Source organism: Leguminivora glycinivorella, chromosome 16 (genome assembly GCF_023078275.1).
Source record: "Leguminivora glycinivorella isolate SPB_JAAS2020 chromosome 16, LegGlyc_1.1, whole genome shotgun sequence".
NCBI classification, from domain to species: Eukaryota; Metazoa; Arthropoda; class Insecta; order Lepidoptera; family Tortricidae; genus Leguminivora; species Leguminivora glycinivorella.
In genome coordinates, this window is record NC_062986.1 from 11,979,504 (window position 1) to 11,997,509 (window position 18,006).

The following is an 18,006-nucleotide window of genomic DNA, read 5'->3' on the forward strand; positions in this document are numbered from 1 at the left end:
TCTTTTTACTCAGTGTTGCCTAGCAGATTTTTTCACCAGCCGCCACTGCTAGTTACATGCTCGAAACTGCCAAACTTCCTGGAAAAAAACCCTTTTGTAAGGGTATTTTCTATGTACGAATTATTAGATACGTTTTCATTTGGAATCAAAATATAGTTTATATAAATAACTACACAGAGAACTGGGTTCCATTATTTTAGAACTAAGAAACGCTCTCGGCATGTCAGTTGTCACGTCTCCCAAATTGAAATTGACGCGACCCTGCCACCAGCAGTTGTTACTGATTCCACTACTCTTATTACTTCGCGTTGTTTGAATGCTTTACTGGATATGTGGAGATAGTCTTAAAATGCGCTTTTACATTATGTATTACCTACTGAAATATTTAGTACAATGTCTTAGGGCTTATTTTAGATACAAGCTAGCTTTTAAGTTTAGTTTATATGTTAATGTAAATAAACTAAATTATTGAAATATTTTTAATTTGATTTATTACATGCAAAACGTCTCTATCGCAGAATCACTATCCTTCAACATAAAGAGTTAGGTCCCAAAATTGTCAGGTTTTGTTAGGTGCCCAGTTAGCTTTTCCTAACCACTGGTCTATCGCACTATGGTCTACAGGACATACTGATAGTCTACAGGACACCTTTAAGATAGTTATGGGTCACTTTACGTTCCTGTAATTATACGTTCATTTTAGGCACCTAGTTCTGAACTAACGACACTACTGAATGACAGTTAAGTATTGTTCAAAAGAGGTTACCTACATAAGATTTAACCACAGTATAATAAAGAGTACTATCGTCAGCTTTTAGAAAATCAAATGGATGATAACTACAACATGGAGGTTTGAAGTTTGTACAATAAAACCATTTCCACTGGTAACACATTACTCGCTCAAGAAAGAAGTTTACTTTTTAACCTCACAGTGTTCAATTTGTCGTTAGCAGCTCCACTTGTGGCCGCGACTCGACTCGAAACTAGACTCGAGTCTGCTCGTAATGAAGACGGATTCACGCCTGTTTCGTTCGCGGCTTTTTTGTTGTTTCCTTCGCTGCAGTAACAAGAATTTTAACGATGAAATATTTCTTCTGCTTGCTGATTGCGCTGCGAATGGGATTAACCTTATGTAAGGAAACATTAACTGAACTGCTACTAACCGTGAATGCAACTTAGTACATGAAATAATGCATAAAATAAATAAAATAATGTCACAGTTTCGTTTTCTTTCAACCCCTTATTTGCCAAGAGTGGCACTGAAGCTTTAGTAGTTTCATGTGCTCTGCCTACCCCTTTATGGGATACAGACGTGTTTGTATGTTTTATGTATAAATAAAATAAAAAGTTTATAGTGACCTAACTCTTCATAAGGCAACGGTTTCAAAAATACCTCCCTATAGATATAATACCATATTTTTTTGTATTTATTCTTATTCTGTAGTTAATTTTTAGGAATGCTGGCGATGAAGCTTGAATTCGGGACGAGTTTTATCCGTTAAAGAGTTAATATAATTGTAGACTTTTATAGACGGCACGGCAGTTATCTAAAGTAATAAATTATTACTCACGCATAAACATGCTATTCATGTAGTTTTACAGGTATCTACAGACACAAATCTACAAAAACCACTTGAATTGATAACTACCAGCTTCCATTCTGAACGTTGCCCTACATTGTGAAATGAAAAGCGTTCGTTTTTTCGGTATTTTCCATCATAGACTCATATTAAACAGGCATTGTAACCTTTCAGGTTTCCCAAGGTTACATTTACCTTTTTTTGCCATCTGCGTAAAAGCTTTTCAAAGGGATTTTTCCTCGGGAAAATTGAGAACGTTTACAATATGCCGGGATAATGATGATTCCTCGTGATTGGAACCGTATTCGGTATCGGATCGGATTCGGCGCAATTAGACACGTTGCTATCTGTTACTTTGGTGGAATTTATTTTCGGAAAAGAAATACTTTTAGCTGGCAAACAACATTGGGACTGGTTTTATATATAAATGCCAATAGATACTGAAAACCAATTAAACATACTATGCATACCTTAATAGACTCCATTACTTAACTCGTTTGACCTTACATTTAGAAGGAAATAGGTATCAAGACTAGATAACACTTTCAAAACCAGCACGACATACGTGTAAAAGTCTTGCAATCCACCAAATTTTGCGCCAGCAAAAATACAGTTTAGTAGTAGTAGTAGTAGTAGTAGTACACTTTATTGTACAAAGATAAGAACACACACAGTAAAGAAAAAAAGAACACACACATCATTTGTACAAAGGCGAACTTATCCCATTAAGGGATTTCTTCCAGTTAACCTTAGAGCAGTTAAAGGAGAATTGGAGATGGTAGACGTTCCTAAGCTAAACCTATACCTAACCTACAAACTACCGCAATATAGACGTTATATCATATAAATAAATACGTTATACATAATTATAATACAGTTTTATGACTACCCTACAAAATACAGTTTAAAAATACAGTTTACAATACGCTTCACGTCACTTTCGCCGAGAACCAAACTAAAAAGGCGAAACATCGGATGTCGTTCTCGTAAAGCGCGTTATCTTGGTCGTTTCGAGAAAAAAATCTCATCGGTCGCTACTCGAGACCCATAAAAAGTGGCAAGTATGAATAAGTTGTAAAGATGGCCGCGATAGGCTTGATGCGTGTTCTTGGGAGTTCAGCCTAGCCGAAGTGACAATAGTTGACGAGACGTGGCGATCGAAAGTATCGAAACGCAGTCTGGCTCTGACGCGCCACTACAGAAGAGCGATAGAGAGAGTAGCTACGATACGCTTACGAAACGTAAGCGATTGTGACGTTGGCTAGGTCCAGCTGATAAAAAATAGAGTTTCCTCAATCGGTTCTTGGCAACGATATGGCAGTCGACCTCGTCCAATTAGGGATAATTAGGCAGAACGGTAATTTGTTTTGGAGTTAAGGTGTTTGGCACTACTTTTGCTTAAGGCTTCGTTTAATTGGTTACCTAAGTGTGTTTACTATAGTCTACAGAGAAAACTAAGCACACAAAAAGATTTTTTAATAAGTAATCGATGCTGAAATTGAGATTTGAAAAGAATGGATTTACATCAAAAAACTTTTAGAGACTTTTATACGTCACAATTGACAACGTTTCAAAATTTTCAATGTCCCTAAATCAAACATTTCGAGATATACGCTTGTAGATCACATAAATAATTTTTTTAATTTTTTTTCCGTATTTTTAGTATAAAAAATCTTAAAAATAGTAAGTGACGTCAAATAGCTGATTTAGAGCTGCCACTATAACAAAAAAATCTTCCAGTTGGGATGTCACTTGAGTTTGACAGTGACACTTATCACAGTTCGTAGCAAAGATATTAAAAATTTCATGGCTTGGTCTATGGTTCGTAGTCATTCACTATAGGTTGACAGTGACACATGACAGTCAGATATACCGGACTGTTTGAGCTGACAGTTAAAACTATTTTTTTAGAAATGATTTTGTCGTTTTCTTAGGTGTATGAAACAACACATGTGACGTCACGAAGCTGTGTCTTGACGTTTGTAACTTACGCTCTTTCTGCTCGAAGTAGTAATAAGAAGAGATTTTCTCATTAAAATAGCAGTTTTTGGAAAAAAAATACGTGTATCTTTTAGTATTGAGTTCTTTCAAACCAAACAATAAAAAGTAGTACTCAAAAATATGAAATGTTGTCAATTGAAAAACACTGATTCAAAATTAGAATTATTCTATTCTTACCGATATAATTCTTTAAAAATGTAACACGACAAAGTTTCGGACAGTTCGATTCAGTGCTTAATTAAGTTATAGATTCTTTAGCTCTGAGATTATGCTATCGTTCGGCACAGAAACTGTGAGCAAGTTTCACGAAGACTTGATCAGATACTCCCTGACAGATTATACCGTTCCTTGGCCGAAAGCTGTTAAAACATACCCTGTGATTACTTGATAACATTTGTCACGACTTGGACGGTTTTCGTTACTTTCTTACCAATAAATAAATGCTGAATATCTGTGTGGTTGCAGACATGTCTCACCAAAAAAATACCTTGAAATTAAATGGAAACTCTTTTAAGACAGCGATAGCCTACCAAAATTTTAAACAAAGCAAAATTCTTAATTTTGATTTTTCAATAACAATTTTGTTTTGCGTTGAAGTAAGACATTGTTTGTGAAACAATTTAGTAAAGACTAAAAACTAATTGGTTGTTGAAAAACTGACACATTTCAAAGTAAACTTGTTTCATTAATAAAAACCTTTACTTAACAATACGCCAGTTTTACAATGTTTTAAAAGTAATTCTTAGAACAAATTAAATTATCCTCATAGAAAATAATTTAATTTGTATTTTTTTAGTAGACACACTACTATTTTAACTATAAACTGAAATAAATGTCATATACAAAGAAAAAATGACCAAGGCCTCCAAGTCCAGCTTTGGACACTTGGAGGCCTTGGTCATTTTTTCTTTGTATATGACATTTATTTCAGTTTATGTTTTAAAAGGTCTGAAAGCGAATAAAATACATCATTCCAACACGAGTATTCCGGAACATTCTATTTTAAAAGCATTGTTGTATAACAAAGGAATATAATATCAAATGCTAAAGTTAAGTGGTTTCTCCGTAATCGCGCTCGGAGGGGACGTTTAAAAAACTAATTACGGCGATGTCATTAAAATGTATGGTGCTATTGCAGATGAGCTATGAGCACTGCCCTCTATGAGGGTGCAGGCAATTAGGTGCTCAAATAAATTGTGAATTGGAATAATAAACTAGGCGGGGCAGATTGAAAACCTCTAAATTTAAGCACCAAACATTTGTTCCTTAGACAGATTGATAGCTAAATATACTTAGATTCGCAACAGTTAACAAATGTTTTTTTATTAACACCTTGGTGGACACTAAAAATCTATAGAGGTAATTCCATTGTTATTTCTATTGTAGTGTACAGCATATATAACTTTCTATCGCCATTATTATGATGATCATTATTTGTAAACGTTATCATTCCATTCTCCACTTGATAATTAAGTTTTCTTTTGAGTCACTTTTTAGGTTTTTGTCGTGATAATATTTATTTTAGTATAGATTCTCGCACACATCACAAAAACATTACGTAATAATATGCCTCCAATGTACCTGCTTACCTACTACTATCGTGTCATTAATTTTATGAGCCATCAACACAATTTGATTATGCTACGACGCTAAAAAATATCACGCTACGCTCCTGACACCACACATCGTGCCCTCTATCCCCCAGGAGTCATTCGGTCAACGCACCACCACCGTATTGTCATAGTATAAACCAGTAATAACTCTTCTAGCAAACGCGCGCCGCGCGGTGTACACACAAGCGCATCTTATACGTACGCAACACATGCAAGCGGATTTGGATTAACGTGGATAAGAATAATATGTATAATAATATTTTTTGTGTTTTGAGATCGGTATGATGTGGTACCTATTGTTATACTAATACTTAGGTATATAAGGACATCTTACTTTAGACGAAGTCGAGTAACATTTATAGTAATTTGGTTCAACCACGTGCTTTCGAACGCAGTAGGTACCTTTCGCCTCACCGCTGCCGGAGAGTAACTACTGAATGGTCTATATAAGGTCCTAATTTATTAGATGCAGATATTTTTACAGCTGATAGTACTCGGTCTCTGGAGTATATTAAACCGTGAAACATTATAGCTTTTACGATGTTTTTTTGGAGAAAACGGAAAAACAAATTTGCTACGTAAAAACACCCTGTTTATGTGATTATTAAATGAAAACTCATTGAACAGATTCTAGTACCTCTTTTACGTACCACTTAACTGTAACTGGCCACTTCAATGACATGTGCAGTTTTCCCGCCGAACCTTTACGACATTTACAACAAACAATTGTTGACATGACAGACAGTGTTATTGTGACATGTGATAATGCACATGATGATTTTTTTTTAGACGAAATTATAATTATTTTTTTTGTTAGGAAAATGAAATCAAAAAAGTTACATGAAAAGATTTCTTAATTTATATTTAAAGTTAATTATTTTAATGTAAAGTATCATGTGTTAAAATATCTGCAACTAATAAATTAGGACCTTATATACTGTGGTATTGTATACTCAACTCACTCTACAATTTCATAAATCCACCTAAATGTTAATTAGACGACCAAATGTTCGAGAAATTTTCTGTATTTAATTTAATGCTATTTTGTTGTGGAGTTTTGCAGTGTTTAGTTTTTGGTGTAAACACATCGTTCAACACGTTTTGCCTGCGGCGCTTGGTGCGATGTTCTTCAAATTTTATGATAATTTCTTTCACTAAACATTAACAAGTTTTAATTTGATATGAACATCGCCATTGTGGTTTTATAAAGTCATTCAAACTACGTAATATTAATACTACGTAATAGTGGCGAGTAAAGCATCGGGGAATTGTAAGTAATATTCGTCACGTAATGCTTTTAACAGACTAAATGGATTGATAAAAGCGATTATTATGAACGCGTTACTTATTGCTTCTATTATAGGCCTTTCAAAATGTAACAAATATTTTATTGTAAGTAACTGTTAAATAAGCTTTGAATACATTCTACAATAGGGTAAGACTTGAACTCAAATATATTGAGTCTACCAAAACCTCATCCTAAGGGACTACATCAAGAGCGTCAAGGTGCGGCATCTACCGTAAGAACGTGATACTAAATTCATTAAAAAAAATTCTAAGCTTAATAGCATAATTCGCAAGTGTTTGTGCTTGTTTAAAAATAATGTAATTGTTACAGTTTTGGTTCAGTTACGAGCCCCGGAAATTAAGAACACATTTCGCTTTAACATTTCATTTTACACAAAGGTTTTTAAACATCGCACACCTAAAATAGAGAAATCCACCCTTCTCGCATTACCTTCTCATGCCCTCAACAACGTTCCTCAGATTTGTCTCCTTCCAATATCAAAGGCAGATATGAGCCGGGCCTTCGAAGAGCTATCAATGTGTCAAGAAGGAATAAACTCGACTCTGTCGTCATAAAAAGGCCTTTTTAGTAATCTTTGATTTTATCGCACGTGCCGCCGAAGCGTTTTACTTGTCGCCGTATTCGCGGAGTTTTTATGCTTCACAAATAGGCAATGGGTCGTTTTATGAATATTGTTTTACGCATAACTGGGTCCGTTCATTCCTGCGCCTCTATACCTATTATATTAGTCTTGCAAAATCAGGCGCGGAATTTTCTAAATCCTATACTCGTAGTACTTATCTGCTTATCGAATTTATTTCTTGCTGACTTCTCAAGTTGTTTACATGTTACGTCAATAGAAATATTAAATACGTCGTTAGCTTTTTTTAGATAATATAGGAATATTGCTCCCTACATCTAAGGTGCTCCTCACGTGAATGACCAATAGACCCTTCTGTCACCATTTATTAACAACTTAGCTTTTACCCGCGGCTTCGCTCGCAATACAAAGTTCCACCTCCCATCTTAGGGTAGTGGCGGGGTTAGAAAGAGACAAAAAGTAGCCTATGTCACTGTCCATCTTTTCAACTATCTCCACTTAAAAAATCACGGCAATTCGTCGCTCCGTTTTGCCGTGAAAGACGGATAAACAAACAGACACACACACTTTCCCATTTATATCATAATATAAAGTAAGTATGGATGACAATGACTTAAGATTATAAATGGTATGTCTATCTATTGATACACTATCGAACACTCGTACTTTTACCTTAGCTATATTTAATGGTTGTAGTGCATATTCATATTCATATTCATATTCATTTATTTCGTAAATGCACAATTTAGCATTTTGTATATATAATGAAACGTTTTTATTTTTAGGTTTGTATGAAAGATTAAAGATTTAATTATGCGACCGAGTATGTTAAAGGGGTATAATAAACAGCCTTTTTTTGTTCAAAATAATAATCAAGGTTTTTGAATTCAAGAAAGGTAACTAACTTCCAAGGAACAAATTACGTTTAGTCAAATGACATATGACCTGAAGTGACTACTAATATGACGAAATAACTAACTTCCAAAGAACAAATTATCTTTACTCAAATGTCATATGACCTGAAGTGACTAATATGATAAAATAATTATAAACATATATTTGTTTTACAGTTTGGGCAATTCGCTGTTTAAGCAATCCTGATTTGTTTTTTTTGGAATAAATTTAAATATGTAATTCAATTGGCAAATATGGGACATAATAAAACTGCGTTGGTTATAAAGCAATGACACCAATATATTTACTTATTGGAAACACATCAAATATTCGACAAGGGAGTAAAATCATAAACAGGGTTACTATTAAGTTACGTATAATGAAATAGTAAAACATATCTACTAATTTTTAATTACAATTTCATTAGTCAATTTCATCAATTTATTCAGGTAGTTTTCATTGATTAATTTCATAGTTAAATTCAAATAATTATTATGAAATAATCAGACATAAACAGTGTTGTTGTCGAGTTATTACGAAACACTAAAACATATTAACTTTTTAAATACATTTTTATTAATCCATTTCATAAATTAATTCAGATAATTTTCATTGAATAATTTCGTAAATTAGTTCAGGTATTTATATTTATTAAATAATCAGATTAAGGCACTTAAAATAATTACATAAATTAATTCAGGCAATTATTATTATTATATAATCAGATCAAGGTACTTATCTCTGTTCGTGGCGCTGGTAGAACTAAAAGTGACCGCTCGCCAGCGAGCAGCCCCTTTTATAACCAACTCAGGTAAAGTGGCCGGATCGACCCGGTTTTCTTGTCAATTAGCATTATTGCTTTAAATTTAAATGTTTGAGTGAAAAGTACCTTCAAATAATACATTTTTAAATATTATGATGACAAATCCAACACACAGATACATTACACGTCAACAGTCATACAACGCTAAGTATACTTAATGTACAAGTATCGACAACAATAACCTTTTGCTTGAATAGTTACGTAACATATGTATAATTCTATGAAACGTTGATGTTGTAGGTGTGACCTTGAACAAATGAAGTTCAGACGTCGGCGCCGGGCCTGTCTCGATTATTTCCACTAGAATTCGACTTGACGACCGAACCTTATACAATATTCAATTCTAATTCTGAGCTAACTGAATACTTCATTTGTTACGCCAACACTTAATTGGAACGAACAATGAGTAAAATATGTCGATTGCATAAAGCATTTCGTTTTGGCACTGAAACTTGAGTTTATATACACGGTGTAACATCCGAATCACATCATATTCGAAGACTAAAATGCCTTATAAACTTTTCTGTATTTCGCCTACTTTCAGAGTTAAGTATAAGCGTTTAAATAAATAACAATTACTTATTATTTCTCATAACAAAATGCTGTGTTATCGGATATAATCTAACTATCCTCGTAGATAGATATCAAAAAGTTACTAGTGACTCATTGCAAAAAAGTATTTTTTAGAAACTGTAAATTTTTCTTTAAAGTGCCTGTTTTAGAAATAATATTTACTTTTTATGTGAAAATACATCCAATACAACTAAAATACAATACACAAAAAAAATGTTTTTGCTAATATTGCTTGACGTCATAATATATAACATTTTATTTTTAATTTGCCCTCAGAAATGCGTAGTTAAAATCTTTCAGTTTCCTCACGTTACACCGTGTATTGATGTGTACAGTCACCAGTATAAGTAAGTGATGATTTCTGTACCTTGTCATATTAACGTCTTGTTTGAAATGTCATACGAAATTGTCAAACGATTAAAAGCGACAAGGTACAGAAATCATCACTCCTTTATGCCGGTGTCTGTACCTATTGTAAAGGTGTAATGTAATTTTAGAACACGCTTTAAGCCTCATTTAGAATTTATATTTTCTTAAGGCATATCATTGTTTGTTTTACTGACGTTGAAATATTACATGTGAAGCCAACAAAAAGCTTTCTATTATTTCAGTGTATTTATTTAGTTAACAGTTATGATAAATCTTACAAGACGCCGTAATCCTTTTTGAAATGCTTTTGCCTTGAGATTGGGCTCGTGAAGACAATTACTTATTTTAATATTTTCATAACTACTCGATCTTCAGACTATTTACTTAAATAAAGCTATGTTCCATTTCCACCTTTCAGTAAAATAAAACCGGATTGATGGAACACAAAATACATAAAATACAGAATGATTTATTTCACGGATTTTTTTTACAATGTTAGACGTAGATCTTTACATCAGTGACTAAACTAGGCTGTGCCTGTATCTTGGCCTACTGCGAGTTAGTAAATGAAAAGGTATTTCTCTAGACAATTGCCACTCCGCTGTTATTCGTCCTCGCTGTTCTACCATACATAACATTAATTCGAAAACTTAACAATTTTACCTATAATCTACTTTCATTGATCTTGGGATTAGTTGTCAAAGCGGACCCCAGGCTCCCATGAGCCGTGGCAAATGCCGGGATAACGCAAGGAGGATGATGAATCTACTTTCATTGATCGAAACTACGGTGAACAATGTTATTAAGTATCTAAGTGTAAACTTAAAAATAATTATGTTTTTTTTTATGGGATAGGAGGCAAACGAGCAGACAGGTCGCCTGATGGTGAGCGATCACCGCCGCCCATGGACACCCGAAACACCAGAGGTGTTGGAGGTGCGTTGCCGGCCTTTAAGATGGGTGTACGCTCAAGATAATGATAGATGATGATGATGATATAGATGAGTGTATGGGTGATGGGTGGTAAATAAGGGCATGGCATTTTCGAAGCTAGACACGTTAATATGCATGTAATATAACTTTTGTAGCCACAGAATATAAGTATAATAGTACAAGTACTCCAGCCTATTAAAAATATTTACACCAAACTCGTAAAATATTCAAAATCTGTTTTTAATTTCGACGCCACATACTAAAAAATGCTTTACCAAGACAGTCGAAACGAGCTAAAATGTAGCCGGCCAGCTTTATATTTCTCGTTCCTTTTTGCGTGTTGGCAGCCTTTGTTCCAGCTTTTCTTTAACCAGCGTTTTTGTTGCAGGCGTGGACGACACACACAAGTTTTTGGGCAACGAAACACACACAGACTACTTCAGATTATTATTACGAGACGGCAACTATCTGCTCGTTGGTGGGAGGTGAGTTTTTATTTTTATATAATGCGTTTATAGTTTGGTCAGCCATTTGTGTCAGTAAAATCAGGCGGCAAATGCCAGGATAAGCTAAATGAATCTGCCCCCAGCGAGTTTTCGCTTGTTTTTTTTTATTGATTTGTCTTTCTATTAGTATCGAGTATGCCTCAGCTCCCATAACCTTATAGTTAAGTAATTTAAAAAACTCGCTGAGGGCAGATACACTTAGCTTATCTTTTTTTTTTTTTTTTTTTTGACGGAGTGGGAATGCTGTTACGCACGATGTGTGGGACTCGCCGTTTCTTTCCCCTCCCCTGTCGAGAGGGGGGAAACTTGGCCCTACCCACTAAACCCACTCCGGCGTTCTATCCTCTTTGCCGTTCGTGAGGGCGCGCTGGGATCGATGTTGTCATCATGTCATTCACCACGGCGCCCTCCGGCATTGCCCGGCCAAGGCACCCGCATAAAGAGGGGGATCAGAGACGCTTGATCCCCCTCGCTGGCATTCAATCAGGGGGTAATACCCCTTACGGCTCGAGGCGAGCGTACGCTCTTCGCCTTCGACCCTGCCGCCTGCGTCGTAGCGGAAGAGCGTCTGCGGCTGCTTCTCGCTCCCTCTCTGCTTCTTCCTTCTGCGATATGATCACTTCGCAGAAGGAAACCACCGCATTCCAGTTTTTCTCGCTACCCAGCATAGCTTCTACTACGCTGCGCAGCGAGAGGTCCGCCATCCCCGTCGCCGCCCTGAGGGTGGCTCTTTCAGCAGCCCAGCGACCGCACTCTTCCAAAGTGTGCTGGGCCGTGTCGTCCGCTGCGCCGCATTCGTGGCAGTGAGGCCCCGGCTCTCTCCGTATTCTGTGCAGGTAATGTCCGAAACAGCCGTGTCCGGACACCACCTGCGTCATCCTGTATGTTAGGGCCCCCCTCCTGCGGCTGAGCCACTCGTCCATCACTGGGAGGATAGCACCTATGGTTCGGGTTCCATAGGCGCTATTCTCCAAGGCATCCCTCCATCTTTCTTTCAGGCGCTCCGCGGCAGCCCGCTCCCTTCTCTCGGCTTCCTCAGCGTCCGGGACCTCTCCTCGCTCCCTGGCTTCCACTTTAAGCCCGTACCTCTCCGCCAGCACCCCCGCATCCAGCTCCCAAGGTGGGGTGCCGGCAAGAAGGCATGCCGCTGCGTGAGAGGTGGTGCGGTAGGCCCTCACCATTCTTTGGGCCACTAACCTCTGTGGCCGACGGAGCAGTGCCTTTGCGCGTGTCGTCAGTCGTTCAGCCCAAATGGGCGCGCCGTAGAGCGCCATGCTCCTGACGACCCCCGCATATAGGCGCCGACATGGGGTATTCGGCCCTCCCAAATTAGGTAATAGGCGGCCCAGAGCCGAGGCCGCCCCCACGAGTCGAGGAGCCAGTTTCGCAAAGTGCTCCTCGAACGTCCACTTTCTGTCCAGGACAAGACCCAAGTACTTGATGTGGGGATTGACCTGGACAGATTCACCCCACCCTCACTGCAGTGCCCGAAGGTAACCGGCCCCACCCCCTCGTTCGCCCGAGGACCATAGCCTCGGTCTTTGGTAAAGCAACCCGGAGCCCCAGGAGTCCTATGCGCTCCACCGTGAGCTCGGTCGCCACCGCCGCCCTCCTGAGTACCTCATCTAGCTCTCTTCCCCGCACAGCCACTAGTGTGTCGTCTGCGTAACACACGGTGATCATGCGGGGAAGCTGCACCCCCCGGATTACCCAGTCATAGCCGAGATTCCACAGGATTGGACCCAAGACAGACCCCTGCGGAACCCCGCACGCCATAGCCCTCGCACTCCTGATACCCCTCTGTTCATACAGCACTACCCGTCCCGTCAGGTAGTGCTCTACTACTCGCCTCAAATAGTGAGGCACCTCGTGATAACGAAGTGCCTCCCCAATGACCGCATAGGGCAGCGAGCCGAAAGCGTTGGCGATATCCAGTGATACCGCCACTACTCCTTCCCCCTGCCCAGCTGCTAGCACCACAAAATCTCTCAGCGCTGCCACCGCGTCTATAGTAGACCTTCCCCTGCGGAATCCGAATTGGCAGTCATGTAGGTTTGGACCCATTCCCACCAGATGTTGTTGAATTCGGGCGGCCAGAATTCGTTCGAAGAGCTTCCCGACCTCATCCAGGAGCACGATGGGTCGGTAGCCGGCCGGAGAATCTGGTGGACGCCCCTCCTTACGCAACAGGCATAGTCGACCTTCCTTCCAGCAGCTTGGGAAGCGGCCCTCCTCAAGGCAGTCCTGCAGAAGGGATCTTAGACGATTGCCAAGGTGCTTAAGTGCCAGGAAGAGCACTTTGCCTGGCACTCCGTCCGGTCCCGGCGCTTTGCGCGCAATCCTCAACCGCTCCATGGCCAATTCCATCTCCTCGTCCGTTATAGGGGGAACAAAGGGCGGCTCCATCGGGTCCGCTGCTGGGGGGGCCATCGCTGGTGGTATGAAGTCTGGCGCATCCGGAAACAGGCCCTCAACTACCCTCCGGAGAAGTTGTGGCTCCATATCATCTATGGGCGGGGATCTCTGCAATTTATTGCGCACCATTCTGTATGGGCGTCCCCATGGGTCCCTATTGAGGGTAGCCAGGAATTGCTCCCACCCCTCGCTTTTCGCCTTCTTGATAGCCTGTTGGAGAGCTCGCTTCTTCTCCACTAATGCGGTGCGGAGGAGCTCCTCCTCTTCAGCTGTGTGCCTCCTCCTTCTACACCTTGTGTAGGCCCGCCGAGCGTTATTGGACACCGTGCGAAGGGCGGCGATCTTAGGAGTCCACCAGTAGACTTGTTTCTTGCCCCGGACAGGCCGGGCCCGAGGCATGGAGGCGTCACAAACTGTCACTAGAGACCTTCTAAGATGGATAGCCCTCTCATCGACCCCTCTTGCAGCCACATGGGGAGCGTTCCACGCTTCGATGATGGCAGCCTCTTCCGCCATTTCCCTGTCCAGGCGGGCTACCGACCACCTCGGGAACCCTTTCCTCCCGGTCCGATGGCCATTAGTAGTAAGTGGAGCAGTCCTATGAAGTGGGGTGACCCTCATACGGATATATAAGTGATCCGAGAGGGTCTCTTCGTCCTCTAACACACGCCATTCGTCAATGCGCGCTGCCAGGTCAGGAGTTGCGAAGGATAGGTCCACTATCGAACCCCCGTTCCAGCGTACACACGTCTGTGCGTTGCCGCGGTTCAGTAGTACCAAGCCCGCTGCTGCCGCCCAGATCTCAACCTCCGCCCCTCTGGGTTCGGTGTTTGGGGAGCCCCATGCTTGGCTCTTAGCGTTGAAGTCCCCCAAAACTAGGATGGGCACCCGGTCGGCTCTTCTAACCACATCCTCTACTTCCGCGAGAAAGCGCTGGAAGGCATCCAGTGGCTGATTGGGGGAGAAGTAGGTCCCAATTACTATGACATCTCCCCATTTCGCCGCCACGAATCCCTCCCCTCTCTCCATCTCTGTGAGGACCTGTCCTGAACCCGGAACCACCAACGCCACCCGGCCGTCTCTAGACCCCACCCAATTGGGCCGGGTAGGGACAACGTAGGGTTCCGCTACTGCAGCTATTGCAATACCCCACTCCGCCAGATTCTGCATGAGCAGATCTTGGGCGGGAACGCAGTGGTTGATGTTGCACTGCAACACCTCCCATGGGCCGTTTTGCGGGTGTACTGGCATTAGTGGTCCATTTGCTGCCCGTCAATAACCTGTTCCGTCGGGGTGGGGCTCCTTACCCAAAAAGCTGTGGCCCTATTAACGCTGTGAGGTCGGGCGGTATCACAGGTTTGGACACTAGTGACTGATGCACACCCCAGCCGCTCTTAAAGAAGAGCACCTCCGCACGGTGGACCGCCATACGGAGGGTTGTGGATTTTTATTGAGGTTAACTCCTCTTGACCCGGCCGACCAAGGCAAGGTCCTCGGTCCCAATCCAAGGCTGCTAGACATGTCAACAACACCTTATGATTTGGGATAACGAGTTTGGGAACGGTGGGCGTAGCCTGTCCACCCGGTTTCCGTCGAAAGCAAGTGAACCCGTTCCCCCCCCGGTTCCTGGTAGTGTCCCTCCTTCTTCGCCTGCCCGGTATGGGTGGCCCTATCCGGTATAGCCTAAGAGATCATAAAAACACGCCAGGAGTACCTTCCCTCCCCGCCCGGAATAAACTCCGGGTGTCGGGTTATTAGCAGCGCCGGTAAGCAAACCCGCATGGGAGATTACTTACCGTTGCCCCCAGGGCGCACCAGCCATAGGCCATTCCCTTAACTGTCGATCGACGAGGATCAACGGATATTGGAATGTCCCAGACCCTCGTGGAGGTTACCCAACCTAGCACCCCACACTTAGCTTATCCTGGCATGGCCTTTTCAAAAAGCAAGGGTTAAGTTAGTCACATCTAAAGCAAAATATATCTTCAAAGAGTCTATATGTTTATATTCTTACACACGTTAAACTTCCGTGAGACATATTCAAATAATTAATTGAAATACGGTTGTACTCACGTTATTATATCGCTATTGCTGTGACATGTTTCGGGCCAATTCGGAGGCCCCTCTTCATGAAACATGTCGCAGCAATAGCGATATAATAACGTGAGTACAACCGTATTTCAATTAATTGTTTATATTCTTGATGACAAGCCTGATTATATGCACATATATGAGTAACCCATAATTCCGAATTTATTGCGTAATAATTATATGGTACAAAACAGATATTACAACATGGTACACGCATTAACCCTTCAACTGCAAGTATTCCTTAAAACTAAATTACAAAGTAACTAGTAGATAACTGCCGTATAATTTTCTTATAACACCAACTTACTTCAAACTTATTTAGTAACAAAATATTGGAGAGAAATTATAAACCATTTAAGAATTTAAATACTCTCACTAATAAACTATAAGTAAATAGTAAAATTATCCTCTGAAATCTCTTAACCTTGAACAAGAAGTCTTAATTTTCGTTGAAATAACTTAATTTTCTCACTAATTATTAACCGAATTGAAGGGCCAAGTATGGCAGTAGTTCAAATTCAATTATTATTTTATGTAAACAGGCTCGATTAATTGTTTGAAAATTTATTATAAGTCAATCCTTTTGTAAATCCCGATGGAAAGTTCTGGAAGTTCATTCACAAGTAACTTGGGAACTGCCGATTAAGATCTAGACCAATTATAAATACGGACTCGAAATTTCAAATAATTTACGTAACTGGAGCCTTTGTCCTTTGACGAAAGAGGGCGTGCCGTGCGGAATCGCTTTTTCATACAACAGCTCCCCATTTTCCTCCGTAGATATTAAAATTATTGTAAAATGTTCTTTCGCATTTGATGTGGTTTAATCATTATCAATAACTGTATGCTACTATGGTTTTGGAAAAAATTGTCGATGTCGCTTAACTTCAAACTTGGGTAAATCCATTCTGCTATAAGGTTGATTATCTTTCAGATCATATTACATTTTTAGGGTTCCGTAGTCAACTAGGAACCCTTATAGTTTCGCCATGTCTGTCTGTCCGTCCGTCCGTCCGTCCGTCCGCGGATAATCTCAGTAACCGTAAGCACTAGAAAGCTGAAATTTGGTACCAATATGTATATCAATCACGCCAACAAAGTGCAAAAATAAAAAATGGAAAAAAATGTTTTATTAGGGTACCCCCCCTACATGTAAAGTGGGGGCGGATATTTTTTTTCATTCCAACCCCAACGTGTGATATATTGTTGGATAGGTATTAAAAAATGAAGAAGGGTTTACTAAGATCGTTTATTGATAATATTAATATTTTCGGAAATAATCGCTTCTAAAGGAAAAAAAAGTGCGTCCCCCCCCCTCTAACTTTTGAACCCTATGTTCAAAAAATATGAAAAAAATCACAATAGTAGATCTTTATAAAAACTTTCTAGGAAAATTGTTTTGAACTTGATAGGTTCAGTAGTTTTTGAGAAAAATACGGAAAACTACGGAACCCTACACTGAGCGTGGCCCGACACGCTCTTGGCCGGTTTTTTATATATTCAACCTTAAAGCAGAATGGATTTACCCGTTTGAAGTTAAGCGTCACTTATTGGTACTTAGCGAAAAACTGAATTAAACCTACATTTTTTTGAAACCTTCCTAATTCTCGTAATACTCGTATTTATTATCTATGTGTCTCGTCGCCTAGTACCGATAGTACAAGCCATACTTAGTTTGGGGCTAGGCCGATCTGTTATAATTATTTATTTGGAATGAATATTCGAAAAAAAGCAAACGTATATCTCGTATAAACGTACTCTTATTATAATATAAATTTGTCTAAAAAAAAAATATTATCTATATCCATATCTAGGGAGGAGAATGAGGTCTACATTTGTATGAAGAATTTATTATCCATTATCCTCTTCTAAATGGTCTATCTACAAGAATAAAGTTCACATTCAAATAATTTGCTTTTTCTGCTCCACTCCAATTCGTAGCGAATTTAGTCTGCCCTTAAACCGCAGGGTAAAAACGTGCTGTATCTCTCTGTGACCGCAGCTTTAACTTGGATGCATCTGTTCCTTTCTATCTCGTAGTGCGGGGATAACGCCGTCTCTTTTGCATTTATAAAGAATTTCGGCTTGTGTTTGGAGGAGGCAAGAGACTTAAAAACACCCCTCGAGTTGCCGCCGCCGCCGGCCTACAGTCGCCATTTTATTACAGTTTTTGGGCTGTGGGGGTTCGATGTCGATGCAGATATCGATAGTGAGAAATATGATTTTATAATACCTAGATTTTTTAGGAATACAATAATACCTCACACGTGCATAATGGGCAATAAGAAATATGTAACATTTGAATTGTATTGTTTAATG

General features: G+C 39.9%; 1 protein-coding gene across 1 annotated transcript in view; it reads left to right on the forward strand.

Annotated features, from left to right (window-relative positions):
* Positions 1 to 18,006, forward strand: part of LOC125234426 (semaphorin-1A) — a 602,298-nt gene that overhangs the window by 536,570 nt on the left and 47,722 nt on the right. Inside the window, exon 4 of the mRNA XM_048140657.1 lies at positions 11,064 to 11,160. Coding sequence (XP_047996614.1) covers positions 11,064 to 11,160 — 97 coding nt within the window. The remainder of the gene's footprint in view (positions 1 to 11,063; positions 11,161 to 18,006) is intronic.